We start from the raw sequence: 20,415 nt of genomic DNA, 5'->3' as shown, positions 1-20,415 counted from the left end.
CAATTGCAACAGACAAACAAAACAGATAAACAATCCTAACTGCACTAGGGAAATCTGCCTAGCACAGTTTCCAGGAATTACTCTAAGCTGATCTTCAAACAAAGAGCATGGCTGACACTCTCCAGAGTGTTTCACAGGAAGGAATCCATATGAACAGCGAAGCATTGTGGGAAACACATAGTACTTAGTACACGCCTCTAATAAAAGTGGCCAGGCAATTTGCATGACAACGTATGCAAATTCCTCAGAAAGCACAAGCTGCAAAACTGACAGAAGCTCTTCTTTCCAGAGTCCTGCAGCATGCAAACCTACACAATGGTCAAAAAGCTGCCTGCCTGCACAGGCAGCTGAGCAAATCATCACAGAAATATTTGAGCGGAAGAAGCCCCTTGCCCAGTGTCTGACAGCTGGCTTGGCATAACTGTTAGCTATCCAGCTGTTACCATACCAGCTGGTGGACTCTGAGGCCTTCCGTAAATTTGTGGCCATTGGGACACCGCAGTGGAAGATACCAGGCCGCAATTATTTCTCTAAAAAGGCGATATGCAAACTGTACCGTGAAGTTGAGAGGCAAGTGGTGTCATCTCTGGCACGCAGCGTTGGGTCAAGGGTCCACCTGCCCACGGATGCCTGGTCTGCCAAGCACGGTCAGGGCAGGTACATTACTTACACAGCCCAATGGGCCAACCTGGTGCAAGCAAGCAGGGAGTACGTGGCTGTGCAGCGGACCAACTTGTGACACCTCCATGGCTTGCAGGCAGACCTCCTGCCACCTCCTCTCCTTCTGCTACATCCGCTTCGCTGTCGTCGTCCTCCTCCTCCTTGGCTGAGTGGCAGTTCAACTCTACTGGTGCTGCGATCTCCTCTCCAGCTACACAGCCCCAGCTCCCCAGGGCCTATGCTGCATGCCAGGTATGACGGTGTCACGCCATCTTAGACATGTCTTGCCTCAAAGCGGAGAGTCACACTGGAGCAGCTCTCCTGGCTGCTCTTAACAAACAGGTGGAGCTGGAGATTGGCAACGTGGTGTGTGACAACAGGAAGCTCTGTTGTTGGGCAGAAATCACTTGCGTGCTAGGTTGTACGGCCCTGCAGCGAGGCCTTAAAGCTGCAGTGGCCTAAATTGTAAAAAATAGCGTGGTCACTAGGGGGTATAATTTCAAATGTCCTCCAATGATATGCGCTCACATGTATAATACAATGTATCTTCCTCCAGTGATATCACTCAAAAAAAGGAAACAAGAAGAAAAAAACAAAACATAGCGTGATACTGTATAGGTATATATATATATATATATATATATATATATACATCCACTTTAAATCACCCTTAGACACCCAATCTCTGCACCATCAATCCAATGCAGTCACATGTGATCGCTGCTGAGATGTTTGTTTATTTTTATATATATATATATATATATATATATATATATATATATATATTTTTTTTTTTAATAAATACAGCTATTTTTTTCTTCTTTTTATTTCCCACCCTCCCCCGCCAGCCAATCACAGCCATTGGCTGTCATAGGCATCAGCCTATGAGAGCCGATCGGTCCTGTGCCTCCTGGGGGACATCCATGTCACATGGCTGTCCCCAGTAAAGCGCTGCCATAGATCGCAGCACTGTACATTGTAAATAGACGGCGGTTTTGGCGTGTAACAGTCTCCTAGCGACGATTGGAGCTCCGTCATTCAAGCAGAGATGCGCGATCTACTGCAATGCACGCTCCCAGGACTGCACGCCTGGCGTTTGGCGGTCCTGGGGCTGCCGCCGCGTCCACGCACAAATTTCGTGGAGCAGTCTTTAGGTAGTTAAGTCTCCCAGGAGAAAAGTACAATATAAATGTTCAGTGTCTTGTCTTGACTCTTGACTTGTTTTGAAAGGGGACTGTTAGGCCCAGTTCACATTAGCATTCTGAGCCAAAAGGATCCGGTGAGCGGATCCGGTCTCCGCTTCACCGGATCCGGATGGCTCAGTCCGTGGCCCAGTTCACATAGTGAAAACGGATCTGATCAATGATTGATCGGATCCGTTTTCACGCAGCAAACACATACCTAATCTTCCGTAGCAGCCGGCGGTAGAGGCTTCCTCTTCTTCTGCTGTGATTACACAGTCACATGATGCAGAAGAAGACGGAAGCCTCTACCGCCAGCTACTACTGAAAATTAGGTATGTATAAACCCTCCCTCACCCACCCGCCCGGCTGCTGCACCCTCCCCTCACCCTCCCGTCTCTAGATTTGCGTCAGCACATACCCCCATCCCCTGTGGAACGGTCAGTTTCTTCACTAGCGTGAAGAAACGTTCCGTTTTACATTGCACACTTTGGAATGTTTAGGCATAGACTAGGGATTATAGGATTTGTGATGGGGCAAATATGAGAAATGGTTACAGGGGAAAGGGGGGAGATGAATGTATGAAGTTTAGGAAAGGTTATAGAGTATAACATGTAGGCAGGAGGGATAGTTGTTGGGGGGCAGGGAGTGAATAAAATGTAGAGTATAGGGCAGGGTGGAGAGTGTAAAATGTGGCCTGGAGGTGTTTTGTAGGCAGAGGGAGATGAATTTATGCAGGAGAAAGATGGGGAGGTATAAAATGTAGGGTTGAGGGGTGGTTGGTGGGAGCAGAGGGAGATGAATTTGTGGGATGTACAAATGGGAAGCACAGTGGCGTAGTGGTTAGCGCTCTCGCCTTGCAGCACTTGAGTCCTCTGGTTCGAATTCTGAGCCAGGGCAACATCTGCAAGGAGATTGTATGTTGTCTCTGAGCATGTGTGGGTTTCCCCTGGGCACCTGATTTCCTCCCACATCCCAAAACCGATAAGTAAATTGGCCTTAGACTACAATAGACATATGACTATGGAAGGGATTAGATTATGAGTTTCTACCAGGGACAGTTAGTGGCAAGACTACACACTCTTTAAAGCACTGTGGAAGATCATGTCGGTGCTGTATAAATACTGATAATAAAATACCATGATACTTGGGTCCATCCACAACAGTTTATAATAGAAAACACAGAGCAGAAAGCAAATTTGTAGTAAAAAAAAAACATTTATTAACAAAGAAAGAAATTAATCTGTACAAAACACATTTTTTTACAATTCTAAAACTTGCTTGGTTTCTGTAAAAAGAATATAGACAATCTATAGCGAATCTACCGTATAAGGAATCTTTTACATTTTAAAGTAAATTCTGAATCGTAACTAAAGGAAAAATGATTTGCAAGGAGTAATACAAGGAGATTGTCTGCATCTCATTGGTCATCTCTATGTCCAACAGCTCTGGAATAACTTGTTGATGGTTCAACCATCATGGTTGCAACTGCCTTCCACTCAAATGACCCAAGGGATAATAGCTGCAGAATGTAGTTTTAGATTTGGATAGGGAATCTAATTGTCATATACACTCAGGATGGGCCCATCCACAGATAAGCCAACCTCCCCCCCTCCCCCCTAAAAAACTAGGAGAAGAGTGTGACGCTCAGATAAGCCTGCCCCCAATGTGTACTCCTAGGCCCCTAGTGCGTGTTGGAAGTGAGCCGGCAGACATAGGCCTTGATTCACTAAGCTGCACTGCCAAAGCAGCTTAAAATGAGCTGCACTGCCAAAGCAGCTTAAAATGAGCTGCACGAGTTAAAAATCCTGTGCGCAGGCTATGCGTGCGCTGCTAATTTATGCCAGCTCCTTTCTAAGTACCGTCCGCTCCTTTATTCCCACCCTGAGCCCCTTCGGGTCCAATGTCTTTGTAAGACTTGATTGGCCCAATAGGCTGCCTGTTATGTTTCAGGCAGCCTATTGAGCCAATCAAAGTGCGGGTATCACGTCCTACAAAGTCACTGGACACAGCAGGGCTCAGGGTGGGATTAAAGGCGCTCCCAGTACTTAGAAAAGAGCGGGCGTAAGTTACAGGCAGCCTATTGGCCAATCAAAGTGCAGGGATCACGTCCCATAAAGTCACTGGACACAACGGGGCTCAGCATGGAATAAAAGGAGCGCCCGGTTCTTAGAAAGGAGCTGGCGTAAGTCAGCCGCGCATGCTACGCAGCACTACCGCGCATAACATGCGCATAGGATTTTTTACTCGCACTGCTCAATTTAAGCTGCTGCTTTAGCAGGCAAGCCTATAGTTACTTCTCCCGGCTGCTGCAACAGTCCTTGCTAGGGATGAACAAAATTATTTATATTGACTAGTCATGCCATTACATGTACACGTTTATAATGCAACAAATAACATGACTAAAAGTCATAAACATATAAACATATGAATGCTAGTTTTCAGCACAACAACATGAATGTTACCAAAACCTAACCCTAACAGAGCTCTTTGCAATTGCAGAGTAACAAGTGTCATTTTTATTTTTTTCCTATTTTTTTTTACCTGGTGAACTTGGCTGCCTATATAACGAGAAGCGCGCTAAATGAGGTTGGGACTGATTCAACGTGAGACCGAACTTGAAAATTTTGCTTGGGCATGGCTAATCCTTGCATGTCCCAGTGAGAGCTCCAAGGCTCACTGTCACACAACTATAGCGTAGACCCAAAGCTCGGAGCTGTAGGAAAGACATGAGGATGGATACAAGCATGCTTCCAACCCCACACATAAGCCGAATACCTAGCTTTGTGCACGGCTGAGCCAACCCCAAACTTTTCACCTAATGTTCAGGAACAAAAGGTTGGCTTATCCGCAGTAATATACGTTTATTTCTTCCAGGAGGTCAACAGTGGAGCAGAACATAGAGCATATCTAAAAAAAAATCTCATTTAGCCTTAAAAAAAAAAGTCTTAAAATATATACAGAAAGAAAGTCATGTTCATCTGCAGTTCTTGTGTTATCTAGAAGGTGTTTCATCACCCATTTGAGTGACTTCCCCAGTTCACCACTTATCCATGTTACTTGTAAAATGAATTGCGAATTGAGAAAGCCTCTCAGATCAGTGATGCCACATCTTCATCACTCAGTGCCTTTTATTCAAATAACTTTTCTTATGAGTTTTCTCTCAAGAGATAATTTTTGATCTTCACTAAAAAAATACTTTTTCAATATTTAACAATTGAAAAAGTACCAAAAAAGCAGGTTATGTAAAACTTATATTGAGCATTTTCTAACTTTCTGAGGGCTGTCAAGGAATTGTATTGATAAGGTGTAAAAATATCTCCTGGATAAAAACTCAGGAAAAAGTTAATTGAAAAGGGCAAATGTGTCAATTGAAATGTGGCTTACTTTAGCTATGTAATTCAAAACATGATTCTTTATTTTGGGAAGAATTGGCAGTAATTTTAAGCAAGAGTTTCTTTTGGCTTAAAGGCGAGATCATAGGTAACCTCATAGCCATCGTTGTACATGTAGAGCTTGTGGTCATTGGGGTTGTAGTTCAGCCCCTGTATGTTCTCCATCATTTTGTCAAATATGATGCTCATTTGCTCCTCCTTGCCTGACTTTGTATCATACATATAGAATATTTCTTCTTTCCGGGTGCTGAGGGTTCTAGTGGCGTACAGGACTCCACAGATCATGAAAGCATTGGTGGTAGCAGGTTTGTACTGGGAAGTTTTCCAGGTCTGCTCAACAGCCATGCTGGTTGAGTTAAGTTTGCTTATGACAATATTTCCAGAATTCTCCTCTGTGGAGTAGATGACCCAAAGACCGCTTTCATCACCGGCAAGGTCAATGTCTTGCCAGAGAGATGAGGCATAGGAGAAACGGTTGTTGAAGGTGGCATCAGTAAGTGTCTTCCTCTCCACTGCACCATTGTCTACGTTGTATTTGCAAAGGTCCCTTGTGTTGTAGCAATTGTAGTACATGGAGTTGTTATACATGATCATACCACCTCCTTGACCACAGGTGGAGTAGTCAATGTTGTTATAAGCCAGATTTCTTGTGAGGACCTTATCGGTGGGTTTCTTGAAGAGTAAGAGATCATCATAGGTTGGGTAGACTCTTATGATGTTCATTATACGGGAATCTGTCATTAGAGGGGCCACCCAATGTACAACCTGACCTGCACCTACAAATGTGTCTTTGCCCCAACCTCCAAACTTGTAGTTGAACCCCTGCCAATTCAACTGCACCACAAAAGGCTTGCTGATGTTTTTAAGATTACCATGATTGCAGGTACCTGTGGATTTAAAAAGAAAATATTTTACTACATAGCCTGTTTGGCAAAATTGAATTTTTTTCAAATAAAAAATAATATATATATATATATATAAAATATACTAAACCATGATAATGGCAATGCTATTTCTTTTATATTTTCTAGAAGATTTACTTATACTATGGGAGACTATTCCCAATTTCCCCATTTATAATAAACCCCAAATTTGCAGTTAGAAGTAGCAACAGTAACATGGGAGGTCTAGAGCCCGTTGATGTAACGAGCTTAGGTCTACTAGTAAAGTATAACTTCAAACTGGCACAGCAGCTCCCACACAAAGAAATAATGGCCTTTTGAACTTTTCATTACTGTCCTGCTTATTTCCATAGCCACACAGTGGATTTATGCCCTGTGTCAGTTTTCAGAAGAGCTTTGGGTATGATTGGACAGGTAAAGCAGGTGTTTAATCACTTTTACAAAGAAAAAACAAGGCACTTAGGAAAATTCTAAATAAGATTGGCACTACTTTTATCTTCTCATGTCACATTTTAGTTCAGGTAACCCTTAAGCAGGATACACTCTATACAACTAATGTTGATCATAATGAATACATTTGCTTCTGTGAATTCTATACATTTTATAACTACGATTCTGATTATAATTACGTTTTTGAGGGTCATCTTAATTTCGCATAATTTTATAAGGTAGCCTAAATTTTGTGTGGGAATTAAAAAACACATTTTCACATAAAAGCATTAAAGTCTATGGGCATAACAAAACATATTTTGTTCACAAATGCATTGATGTCTATAGGCATGAGAAAGTTATAGCCTAGCAAAATTACGTGTCAATACGGAAATTTCACATTACAATTACATTGTAACTGTGAATTTCGCTGTAAAATTACTATTATGTGAAATTAAGCTCACCATACAACCTTGATCGTACAATCTTTTTTCAATATCTACTTCATCTGTGTGCTATATATTTGTTGATCATATTACATTTGTCACTGTAATTACTACTGTATGTCTACCAATTCTGTATGATATACTAATGTCTTCTTTTTGTGTATACCAATGTCTGTATTATTATGAACCCCATGTTTGTTTCTTACTTTGTACAGCCTCACAGTATGAGTGTGATTATTATTGGTGCATTAATTATAATCATGTGCTATAAGAGGAAACAGTTTCGGTATACTTTGAGCAAGATTGCATGGGGTGTGGTCAGCTTTAGCACTACACTGGGGGAAAGAGAGAGGAGACCATGATCTAGATTCTAGAATGACATTGTTTTGTTTCAATAATTTAACATAAGGCACTTCGTTGGAAGCTGTATATAATACTGTTGTCCTTTCAGTTTTGCACATTGTACCATTACGGTACATAAAGTAAATCTTGCTGCAAAAAGAAACGTTTTCAAATAAAGTAGCAGACCAAATACACACAAGTCCAAGTTTACAATAGAGCACAACCTGCACAGAAATGAATAGTTTAATGCTGAATGGATAGTTACTACTGAGATAACCTGTTATTATATTTCTGTAAATGACTGACCAATCAGTTTTGTTTTCTGCACTAAATGATTTTGTTTTAAAGGACCACTACAGCAAAAAAAAGTAAGCAGTTAAAATCTGACATGAACCGACAGGTTTTGGACTAGTCCATCTCCTCATGGGGTATTCTGTTTTTTTTTTGTTTTCAAAAGCATAACCTGAACGCCAGTTGCTAAGTCTAACTGCTAAAATAGAGAGTAAGGAGGATACCCGGTATCTTACAATTTGTCAGTTAGACTTAGCAACTGTGGTTTAGTTCGGGGGTAACCTGTTCGGGGTAACCAGTTCGGGGTAACCTGCGCAGGAGGATTTCTCAGGCCCCGCTGGGCCGATTTGCATAATTTTTTTTCTTACACGCAGCTAGCACTTTGCTAGCTGCGTGTAGTACGCGATTGCCGCCGCTCGCCGCCGAGCCGCCCCCCCCCCCCCCCCCGCCCCAGACCCCTGCACAGCTTGGCCAATCAGTGCCAGGCAGCGCTAAGGGGCGGATCGGGATTCCCTCTGACGTCACGACGTCCATGACGTCGGTGACGTCATCCCGGCCGGTCGCCATGGCGACCGGGGAAGCCCTGCAGGAAATCCCGTTCTCAACGGGATTTCCTGCATACTCGGGTGGGGGGATGCCGCCGCTCAGTGGCTATCATGTAGCGAGCCCTGGGCTCGCTACATGATTTTAAAAAAAAATAAATAAAAAAAGTGCGCCGCTGCCTCCTTGCCGGATTGTTTAGACCGGCAAGGAGGTTAACAAAGGAAACCCTGGAATCCCTCATGAGGAGTTGGGCTAGTCCAAACCTTTCAGTTCTGTCAGATTTTAACTGCTTACTTTTTTCACTATAGTTGTCCATTAAGTCAAAAATAAGATTGTAATTGTGATTGGCTGCTGGGTGGTAGCTATTGAATGCTCTGAAAAAGTCTTACCAATATTGATGGGAGGTGGGGCTGGACCACCCTGGTTCTTCTCGCACTCCTCCAGTTTCTTCCGCAAAGCGACAATTTCTCGTCTTACAGCCAAGACGTTGTTTTTGTCATATGACTCCAGTTTGTTCACCATGACAGAGATATTGTGGATCTGGAATAAGTAGACAGAAAAAGAAAATGTAAGAGAAAGAAAACATGAGTGAGAAGGAAGAGATGCAAGAGAATGCAGAGAGAGAACATGTTTCTAGCAGGCCAAAAATCAGTCTAATTATTTCTCTACCTACAGTTTTGGTGCTGGATCACACTCAAATCGCACTTGATTGGATTCCTGCCATGTCCACCACATAAACCCCAAGTCAGAGAGTCTACATTGTGTCCCTTGACTTGGACAGGTCATGTTTAGCATTGCTATTTATAACATGTCTGATTTTCATCAGGTCTCTCAAATTATGTTGTATATCCACTCGCTGCAACGGAATAGTGACAGCAGATCCCTTGACAACAGACATGAACAGATCCCATACTTAAAGCGATTTCGAGATGTAAAACGAACTATAACAAGTAACTTGTCTATATATCTTATCTAAAGTTTAGATAGTTTACACAGCAAATCTAGCTGCAAACAGCTTTAATAGAATATGATTATTTCTTCCTGTGATACAATGACAGCAGCCATGTTGTTTGTAAACATTACACAGAGGCAGACTTATCTGTATCTTGAGCAAAAAAACCTAATCCCCCCTCCTCCTCCCTCCTTCCCTCTGCCTCTGAAATCTCTAGCTAGTAATACCTCCCCCTCCTCCTGCCCAGACTGAGCTCCCATGAGCCCTTGCTACTGTCTGAAAGTGCCTTGGCTCTCTGAAAACCTGTGGGTGTGGCTTGTTTAGTTTATAGGAAATTAGAGTATTAAAACAAAAACAAAAAAGTATTTGGCTTGAGGAATGCCCTATAAACAATAGGAAAGGAACACAATTATGCAATGAGTAAATGTTCATCTCGGATCCACTTTAATATCTATCTACTGACATGTCCATTTATCCGCTGCTCTCCGATGTGGAAAAAAGGCTAATGGGGAGGAACCGGGTCTAATGGGGATATCAAGGCTGCACAGCAGACTTCAAGCAGATTGGTTGGCCCGAGTTAGTACTTGGCACAAGCACAAGTAGTGGTTGTGGAATTTAGTCAAATCAGACAACTTACCTGGTTACTAGGGGTTACTTTTGCATTGAAATCCCTGTGCGGTCACCAGGTTAGATACAAACTCTTGAAAGGGATACTAAGAAGGATGTTATTGAATATACCAGGCATGATGGAATGTATACAAGTGTGAATCATGCATGATAGAATGTCTACATATGTAAACTCCAATATATACTGCACAACCAGTAAGCTTACCTCCACAAAAATGGATTCCACCAACGTGCTGGAGCCATTGATGGATTCTTTGAGCTTAACCACCAAGGACTCCATTTGTCTGATTTCCATTTTAAGCAGCTCAAAGTCCAGCTCCGTAAAAGAGATGCCACCCATCTCCATCACTTCCACCCGCCGCGTCAGGTTCCTCATTTTCTGGACATACTCAGTCAGTGTGGCTTGATAACTTTGCATCTGGAGGAGAAATTAAAAGTATTATATGATACTTTCCAATAACAGTATAGCCAGACCTACAAAAAAAATGATTGTTATTTAAAATATAATCTTTCACTAAATAGATGTGGATATCAACTACCGAAACAAAAAACTGTTTCTCATAACAGGTTTTAATTTAAAAAAAAAAAATGTATTATAAGTTTCCATCAAATATACAGAAAACTGCATTGACAACAGTTTTTAATTTTAAACTGCCATGGGTCTGTCAGGTTTTAATAAGATGTGTGTAACTTTTAAAGAGAACTTGAAATGAGAGAAATATGGAGGCTGCCAACTTCATTCCTTTATAAACAATGCAAGTTACCCCCATTCTTACAATTTTATAACAACTCCCAATACTGATGTGGCGGTTATAAGAACCAGCATACCAGTATAAGAACTTTAACCCTTTCCACTCGGAGTTCTTTCCTAAAGGAAGTCGTTTCTGCTCGGAGTTTGAAATGCGCTCTCCCTCTTACTCTCTCTCTCTCATTTTAACATGGAACGTAACACCGTAACATGGCATATCTTATTTTAAAGAACACATTATAACTTTTAATTTGATAGCTTATTTGGACAGTTTGGCATCTTCTACTGGCTGGTAGCAGAGGAGAAAGCCAAGGTATGGTGAATTGAAAAACAGTTTCCTGGGTGTAATCCGGGCCTGCGTGAGCAAGTTTCGCAATAATAGGTGGTTTTATGCCCGCCACCCAGGGTCTTACTGTCCCTACACACAATGCAATCTTTGGTATATCGATTGGGCAGATTAGCAATAAAATACTGGCTACTATTTACACCCTCCCCAGTCTCTTCCATAGGATTCTCCTTGCAACTTTGCAAGCAACTACTTTTTATGAAAAAAAAAAAAAACAGAAAAAAGTGACATTTAAATGTAAAGGCCACTTCCTGCGGATCCAGGTCGCAGACATCCGGTACGGGGCTAGGGGGCACAATGTGTGTGGGCATGTACTATTACATGCCCACAAACCGGCGCACGGTGATCAGTGGTTTGCGGCGGTCCTGATGCGCTGCAAACCGCCGTTGCAGGGACATACGAGCACATCGGGTTTTCCCGTATGTCACTCTATGCGGGACATACGAGTGGAAAGGGTTAAAGGACCTCTGTTGCGAAAATCTTAAAATGTAAAATACATGTAAACATATACAAATAAGAAGTACGTCTCTTCCAGAGTAAAATGAGGCATAAGTTACTTATCTCCTATGTTGCTGTCACTTACAGTAAATAGTAGAAATTACCAACTGATTTTGGACTAGCCCATCTTCTCATGGGGGGGTTCTCCGGGTTTTCCTTATTTTTAAAAGCACTTAGTGAATGGCAGTTGCTCCTACCAACTGCCAAAGAAGTGTACGGTGAGCAGGGAGGCTTGCGAGCATCACTGTATAAAGCTTTTTCAGGGAATGTCTTTATAAAGAATAAAGGCCATGCTGAGAGTCCCCCATGAAGAGGTGGATTAACCCAAAACCTATTGGTAATGTCAGATTTCAACTACCTACTGTAAGTGACAGCAACATAGGAGAAAAGTAATTTATGGCTCATTTTACTCTGGAAGAAATGTACTTCTTATTTGTATGTGTTTTAAATTTTAAGATTTTCACAACAGTTCCTCTTTAAGGGCTGGTTCACAGTGCTCAGTTGCGTTGCAGAATAGTTCTGCATGTCAACTCAATGCCCATGCAATTCTACGGGCCTGTTCACAGTACTGTGTTGTAACTGAAAACGTTATATTACTTACGGCATGCAGACTTTGTAATAAAGTCTACGTCTGGTCTCCATTGCAGTTCACAGTCATTTTAAGGCGTGCGCAGGGGCGTAGCAATAGGGGTTGCAGAGGTAGCGACCGCATCGGGGCCCTTGGGCCAGAGGGGCCCCAAAGGGCCCTCCCTCAACTACAGTATTAGCTCTCTATTAGTCCTGTGCTCATAATAATCACTTCTATAGATACTTTGAATAGTGGTTATCCTTATCAAACTGTTTCCTATCCTTTTCTTGCACCTCTGACACTGTAGTTGCCCTTGGCAGGTTTTGGTGCGCCGTATCAATTATCACGTATAGAGTGCTTGGGGGGGCCCATTGTAAAACTTGCATCGGGGCCCACTGATCCTTAGCTACGCCACTGGGCGTGCATAATGGTAATATCTTGAGTTTCATAAAAAAGAAATTTGAAGACAAACACTGTTCCTCGGGTCTGCAGCCAAAAGACTGGCGACAATTTTTGATTCAGAGCTGGATTATTAGCGGCAGCAGCATTTACAGTGCCAGCTTGTTCCTGACTCTCTACTACTTCTGCATTATCTGGGAATACAAACAGTACCTTAGTGATCTCTGCCTGGACACTGATGCTCATATCTCGGTTGGAAATCTCCAGGACTTCCAGGCGATCTGCAGGGAAGGTGTTATCAGGAAGGATGACAGAACACTGGCAGGTTCCAGATTCATTAATTTCCCCTGTGACATTGATCTGTGTAAGAAGATGATTAAAATGAGATACATAAATGGTAAACAGGAAGTGTTCAGTCATTAATTACTTCAAGTGATGAAAATAAAAAAGATAGACACTTACCTTGTTAGTGGCAGGGGCGTTGCTAGGATCTTAATAGATCCGGGGCACTTTTGGGCACACCAGCCCAATGGGTGGAGCCATGCACCAGAATGTGGGTGTGGTCATGGGTGGAGCCAAAATTACATGAACTTAACAGCAGTCTAAGTAGTCCCTCCAAGCAAAATGTTGGCGGAAGCCACCTCTCCATTCATAAAATAAATACATACATGCAGCATATTACACAAATAGGCAGTTCCACTAAAACAGCTTGCACCCATAGAATAACCACAGCTCCCTACATAACCCCATAAAGGCATCACAAGAACACCCAGCATGACACCACAGCACCTAATATGTCCACATAGAGTCACCACAGCACCCAGCATACCCTCATTGATGCATCACAGCTCCCAGCGTGCGCTCACCATTGAGGCACCACAGCTCCCAGCATGCCCTCATAGATGCTCCACACAGCTCCATAGCTCTGCCTCTGCCTGGGGGACATCTGGGGAACCCCAGAATAAATCCGTGGCATGTGCCACTAATCTTTGGGGCTAGCAACGCTCCTGGTTAGTGGGAAGCATCTGTGTAGCCCAGAGGATTCAGTTGTGTTTGTATGCAAGGTTGAATATGTTTTGAGGGACCTGGAAAAGAAACAGTGCAGTGCTCGTACAGGTCTCCAGTATGTGACTGCAGCCATGGACGAGCATGTCTGTGCTGCACCTGCATGAGTACGGTTCATGCAGGCCCAGTAGAATGAAGTTGCTTATGTGCAGCATTGTGCCTCAATGCACGAGTACCTTCATTCTACTGGGCCTGTGCAGCTGCACTCATGCATGGCATGGTGGCACAGTACAGCCACGCTCCCTAAAGACACTGAGGGACCTGGCGCTAGAATAGTTGTTGTCTTCAGTAGTCACGGAGGCATGATAACTGTAACTAGTTTTATTTAGAGGATTCCTCAACTCTCTACATAAACATTTTCTTCTCTCTGGGTTTCTAGCCAGGGTGGAAAAGAAAGCAATGGCCCACTAGAGTATTGATAATCTATTGCATTAAACAAGCATAACAGTGCCACCTGCAGGCCAGATGTATGAAAATCACAATGGTGCAGTGTACAAAGGTAGAAGAAACCTCTGGACTATACAGGCTTTCCACTACAAGGTATATATGACATTCGTGCTCAGTGGAATTAGGGCCCATTTCCACTAAGTACGAATTTGCTAATTGCAATGCAATTTTTTTTTGCATTAAAAATGAAACCAATCCATATCAACGGAGTCATTTCCATTGAATGCAAATTTTTGCATGCAGCGAGATGCAGAAACACTATGGATTGCATGCTGCATTTCTGCACCACGCATCCGTTTCCCACTTAATGATTGCTAGACACAAACAAAAATTCACATTAAAAATTGCATACAAACACAAAAAACTGTAACAACATACGCAAAATGTAATATTCGAGTGGAAATAGAGCCATAGGACCAAAGTGCTGTGGAAGATGTCAGTGCTATATAAGGCCCGGTTCACATTGGCAGTCGCCGTCCGGAATCGCCGTGCCGGAGCCGGACCGCATGCGGAACGGACGGAACGGATGCACGGCACAGCAATGAAAGTCTATGCGTCCGCTCACATGCGTCCGTTCCGTCCGGACCGGAGCCAGACCGGATCCGTACTCCGGCGTAAGATCCAACATGCGCTATTTTTTGGTCCGGCTCCTCCGGCAGACGTATCCGGAGCGGAGCCGGACTGTTGTATCCGGCCAATACAAACCAATGAGAACCGGAGAGCGCACAACACACTGGCCGTAAAAAACGGACGCTCCACCCCACCTCCCATGCTTCCTCCATGCTACAGCGGCCATCCTGGACGGGGACACATGGGCCCAGCGCCCACAGAGTGGAGCAGCAGCGACCTCACGCTGGAGCTCCCCGGCAGCAACATGTCCGATACGTCTGATAACGAGGAGGTGAGGCCCTACAACGACCCCAGAGCTTCTGCCGACCTCCCAGACCCCAGGTATTATTATACAGCTTGTTATCTCAAACGGATCCGGACTGCAACCATGTTCATACCGCACGGAAAACGGATGCAAACGGACCGGATCCGGAACGGATCCGGATAGGAACCGTACGGATCAGGTCCGGTCCGGATCCGGTGCGGTCCGGACATCTGTTCCGGTTTTTAAAAAACCGCAAGTGTGAACGGGGCCTAATTCTATAATGATCCAAATTGCATAAAAATCAAAGGCAGGGGTGTACCTGGGGGGGGGGGGGGGAGCAGCTCCTGTGACTGCAGGGGGCTGAGAAGTGTGTAGGGGGCTCCAACTACTACACTTGTGGCTACACTTATGGGTGTGACGATCTGCTTTATGACCCTTGTTGGGCTCCCAGGCTGTGAGGGTCGCCAAGAACAGGCAAAAGAAGAGTTGTGAATATTGCAGGGCTTCATCAAAGTTTTGCGGGGCGGGCTGGGCAATGCATGATTTGTAGTTACGCTCTGATCATAGGAAAGGTATTTGTGGTTAGATGTTATCTTTTGTATTCTTGAAGTTGAATAGTTCTCCAGGCTAATCTCGTGGGCTTGCCATTTTAAATGAGGAGATGACATGCCCAGAAAGTCATATGTCTGTATAGTATAGGCACCAGAGAGTCTGAATTAGATTACATTAACCCTCTGGGCGATACAATTACATCGCCCAGGAGGGAGCGCAGCACTTTTTTTCAAAATTTTTTATTTTTTAAATCATGTAGCGAACCCTGGGCTCGCTACATGATAGCCGCTGCGCAGCGGCATTCCCCCACCCACTCCGATCGCCTTCGGCGATCAGAGTAAGCAGGAAATCCCGTTCAGAACGGGATTTCCTGCTGGGCTTCCCCAGTCGCCATGGCGACGGGGCGGGATGACATCACCGACGTCATGGACGTCGTGACATCAGAGGGAGTCCCGATCCACCCCTCAGCGCTGCCTGGCACTGATTGGCCAGGCTGTGCAAGGGGTCTGGGGGGGGGGCTGCGCGGCACGGCGGGTAGCGGCCGGATCGGTGGCGAGCGGCGGCGATCGGAAGTTACACGCAGCTAGCAAAGGGCCTGAGAAATCCTCCTGCGCGACATACCCCGAGCTCAGCTCGGGATTATCGCCCAGGAGGTTAAGGGGCCCACACACCGAATTTCGCCGCCGATATACAGCAGATTCGATCACTGTGATCGAATCTGCTGTGAAATTGTTGCACAAGCGCTGACAGAACGATCGATTTCTGTCCGAAATCAATCGTTCCCATTGATTCCCGTCGAGACGTCCGTGCGGAAGATTTTTCTCGATCGCCGGTGGGTTTGGGAGGGCGTCAATAGCGGCGTTCGAATGCCCGACGACCTACGCAATACAGGGCAATACATTACCTGCTCCGGCCGGCGCGTATCCCCGCTGTCACCTATGTCTTCTTCTCTGCTGGGTTCCGCATTCCGGTCCGGCTGGCTTCACTTCCTGTCCCGGCAGGAAGTTTAAACAGCAGAGCGCCCTCTACTGTTTAAACTTCCCCGGACAGAAAGAATTGAAGCTAGCTAGACCGGAACGCGGAACCCAGCGGAGAAGAAGACATCGGTGACAGCGGGGATACGCGCCGGGGGGGGGGGGGGGGGGGGTTGGGGGGGCGGGGGAAGAATGACTTTTTTTTTGATAATTAGACCCTTACTAACCCTTATGCTGGGAATACACAATTCGTTTTTTCGGCCGGATAGATGGCTAGATGAATAGTTTATGGCAGGTCCGATCTGATTTCAATCAGTTTTGTGATTGATTTTCTGATCACTTCTATACAAATCTATCAGAAAAACGATTGAAAATCAGATCGGACCTGTCGGAAATTATTGAACCATCTATCTGCCAATGTGTATGTGGAGAGGGTATGTGTAGGGGGGCAAAATATGTAAAGTTACATATATCAAAAGAAATAGCAATGAATTTCGGGGATGGCGGGGGTTTCCAGGGGGTCCGCAACGCTTTGGCCAGGGATCGCTATACAGCCACAATATGGCTATGACAACTTTATCTATTTCTTTAAACTTTTTTTTTATGTTCAGGGAGTGTGAAATGTAAAAAAAATGATTGTGGGGTCCCCCCTCCCAAGCCTTTTTAACCCCTTGTCCCCCATGCAGGTTGCAATAGCCAGAATGGCTCCCCCCCCCCCCCCCCCCACACGAAGCCATTGTCCAACCCATGGACGACTGGGCTGGGGGTTCAAGGTGGGATTTGGGAGTCCCCCAAGAAGGGGACCACCAGATGCCTGCCCCCTCCCAGGAGAAATTAGTATAGGGGTCAGGAGGATCCCTATTGGTCTGGAGCCAAAATTCAGAGATGCTTTCGCGGCTGTAGCTGTACAGAGTATAGCTAGAGCTGTGCTGTGCGGTGGGGAGTGGCGGTGTGTAGCTTCAGGTGCACGTTTTTGATCTTTTGCTACAATCAAGCTTGCAAGATGAGAGGATATTGGTGTGGGACATTTCCGAGGATACTGGCCTGGGAATTTTTTTTATAGGTACAGGTATGTATTTATGGTTAATTAACGACTGAAGAGCCCCCGCAGCACAGATCAGATATCAGGCAGGGCGATCAGACTTCCCCCCCCTTTTTTTCCCCACTAGGGGAATGTCCTGCTGGGGGGGTCTGATCGCCGCCGCGCTGCTGTGCCTAGCGGGGGGGGGGCTCCTCAAAGCCCCCCTCCGCAGCGCTATTCCTCCCTCTGCCTCCTTCCCTCCCTCCCCTCTTCATAATGGGCTGCGCAGGATGGAAATCCGCCCTACGTTGCATCAGATAGGCTTCAGCCTATCAGATGCTGGCGATCCCCGGCCAATCAGAGGCCGGGGATCGCCGATCTCCTTTACGGCGCTGCTGTGCAGCAGCACCGTATGTATGTAAACAGCGGGGAAGATGTTCCCGCGTGTTTACATTTACCCTGTGAGCCGCGATCGGAGGCTCGCAGGGTGTTCACGGAGACACCCTCGGAGACCCACGGAGACACTCATACGAGCGGCCGCTTCCATGGAAACCGCTTCAGGATTCAGGGGCGTACTTCTGCGTACGCAGAATCCTGAAGTGGTTAAGAAAATAAAGGACTTTTTTCGTGGTTGTGTTTCAGTTTTTGCCGACTCGCAGTTGGTGGGCCACTGCGCCTGGCCCTGGCCACGTGTATCCTTCTTTGTGTTCCCCACGGCAATAGAAGGGGAACGCGAAGAAGGATACGTGTGGCATGGGCTATGCATGCGCAGTGGCCCACCGACTCTGAGTCGGCAAAACAGAACTAACCTGCGGCAGGGGAACAGAGGATCATTGAGGACTGACGTTGGCACAGGGTGGCTGCAGGGGGCTGGAGGAAGCACCAGGTAAGTGAAATTATTTTTTCCCCTGTCGGTTTAGGCTTCCTTTAAATACATTTTTCTATAGAAAAATACATATATTTACATAGATATTTACATCAGTCCTTAAAGAGGGACACATGGGGAAGAATGAGGGACAGAGGGACTGAGTTTCAATAGAGTGACTATCCCTCTAAAGGAGGAGGCTCTGAAGTAAGGGAATTAGTACTGAGTACTTACCAGGGAGGCAGCATGGCTCTGCAGCAAGCCTGCAGCAAGGATAAGCAGTGACAGCATCTTGTCCTTTCTCGACCTGACTCCTGTCCCTCCTGTCCTGTGCTGGGACACTGCCAGCTATATTTATGAGGACAGTTCAGGGAGGAGTGACCTCTGGGAATTTCCAAATTCCCCCTCAGAAGAATACACCCCCCCCCCCCCCTTCTCTGTTAAAACACACACACCTTATTTGTGCCCAAGTCTTGAGAAATCATGCTGTTGACATAGTTGTAGTAGTAATAATGTCCTTTTAAATCTATATATGTAATCTCTGTGCAGTAACTGGGCGAATGCAAACACTCTGTCTGGGAATCTGCACCGGCTTTTACTGGAATTCAGACTGAGAGGGAACAGCAATACTAGAGGGAAAGACAATAATGTAAATGGGGGGATACAACTTACATAAAAGATGCCTTTACAGCTATTAAATGGACTCAGGAAATAAAAGAACTTGACAAGGGCACAGGCTCACTATCCTGAGCGATATCTAGTAAAAAAGAAAAATCATAAAACTAAACTACAACAATAAGTAGGGAAAAAATGAAATACTACTGCTATTCGTTTGTGATTTGATCACAATTTATCAAGCGATTGTGGAGGAATGTGCGATTTTGCATCAGTCTTTCAAGCACCATTGCTAAAAAAAATGCTGCAGGCAGCGTGTTTGCAACACAGGTGTAGCTATGGGGGGGGGGGGGGACATATGTCCACGGGTGCAGCACTGTGTGGGCGTCAACACCCCCCCATGAGTGAGAGGAGGATCCCTGGGTGTCCAAAGGGTCCCCCCGCCTCTCTCCCGCCTCTGCAGAGGAGTACAAAAGCCTTAACAGCAGCAGAAAACATGGGACACATCTGGCTATCTTAAGAGGGGGCACATTTAACTATTTAAAGGCGGGGCAAGGGGGGCATATATGGCTATCTTAAGGGGGGCACATCTGGCTATCTTACCAGGAGTCGTTGCACCAGAAAGGAGTGGCCGAGGAGGACGGCGAAGGAAGCCACATTGCTCATGGGGCTGGAGGTAGGGCTGCTCAAATCCGGATCCAGGAGATACTCGGATAGTTGCTATCCGGATATCTCCCAGTAAACCTGTGCAGGGTAGGCGGGGGGGTCAAGCTTACCTGTCTGACGTCTTCTTCGCCCGTCACGGGCGCCTCCCACGATGCGGTCCACGTGCATTACGTGACTACAAACACTTCTTCCTTCAACCAGGAGGAGGAAGTGTTTGTTCTCACGTGACCGCTATGTGGAACGCATCGTGGGAGGCGCCAGGGACGGACGAAGAAGACGTCAGACAGGTAAGCTTGACCCCCCCAAACCCCCGCCCACCCCGCACAGGTAACTGGGAGATATCCAGAAAGCAACTATCTGGGTATCTCCCAGATCCAGATTTGAGCCGCCCTAGCTGGAGGAAGCCCCAGGTAAGTATAAATAAGCGGCGCTAGTGAACCATCTCAGGTTCACTTTAAGTTAGCCATTAACGATACAATTCTTCGGACAATCTATTTTCTGATTCGATCGTAATATTGATCAAAAACGATCATTTCGGACGACTAATGGAGGGCAAGCTGCTATGATGAGGTATCGTGCATTGCACACATCCATCATAATGCACATCCAACCGCACAACATGACCAACCACACAACAAGTTGTTTACATTACAAGTACGTACACACACAAACCAACCAATTAAACAACCAACTCACTTAAATACATCAATACGTTTCATGGGTACTAGCCCGCTTCCTTAGGTCAATTCAAAAAGTTGTGTATAATTCAGTAATAACAGTGAACAGTGAGCGTAATCTTCCGCACCTGTTATCAGTTGGTCGTCTGGTTGTTTGCCAGCCGTACGCACGCCCAACTCCCAACTGTAACGATCGGTGTCAGCATGCAGAGAGAATCTGATTATTGGTGATCTGCAGTATCACCAAGAATGCAGATATATACCTGATTATGGATGATCTGCAGAATCACCAATAATACAGATATAGTTCTAACCTCTGGACACCTATGTAT

General features: G+C 45.3%; 1 protein-coding gene across 1 annotated transcript; it reads right to left on the bottom strand.

Moving 5' to 3' along the window:
• Nucleotides 1-3,089: 3,089 nt before the first annotated feature.
• On the bottom strand, nucleotides 3,090-18,442 carry LOC137528202 (olfactomedin-4-like). The gene is made up of 5 exons (XM_068249463.1): nucleotides 18,360-18,442; nucleotides 12,541-12,687; nucleotides 9,974-10,186; nucleotides 8,579-8,729; nucleotides 3,090-6,123 (listed from the first exon to the last, which is right to left on the bottom strand). The coding sequence occupies exons 1-5, from the start codon at nucleotides 18,414-18,416 to the stop codon at nucleotides 5,285-5,287; spliced, it is 1,407 nt and encodes a 468-aa protein (XP_068105564.1). The 5' UTR covers nucleotides 18,417-18,442; the 3' UTR covers nucleotides 3,090-5,284.
• Nucleotides 18,443-20,415: the final 1,973 nt, after the last annotated feature.

The sequence above is a fragment of the Hyperolius riggenbachi genome, chromosome 8 (genome assembly GCF_040937935.1).
Source record: "Hyperolius riggenbachi isolate aHypRig1 chromosome 8, aHypRig1.pri, whole genome shotgun sequence".
NCBI lineage: Eukaryota > Metazoa > Chordata > Amphibia > Anura > Hyperoliidae > Hyperolius > Hyperolius riggenbachi.
This window is presented reverse-complemented; position numbering and strand designations above follow the sequence as displayed.

Bases quoted from the DNA above. Each gene is read 5' to 3' on its own strand.
- LOC137528202 (XM_068249463.1), bottom strand. From the start codon at position 18,416: ATGCTGTCACTGCTTATCCTTGCTGCAGGCTTGCTGCAGAGCCATGCT. The intron at 12,688-18,359 runs GTAAGTACTCAG...CTTCTTACACAG, and splicing joins AGAGCCATGCTGCCTCCCTG to ATCAATGTCACAGGGGAAAT. The intron at 8,730-9,973 runs GTAAGCTTACTG...TACTTATTCCAG, and splicing joins TGGAATCCATTTTTGTGGAG to ATCCACAATATCTCTGTCAT.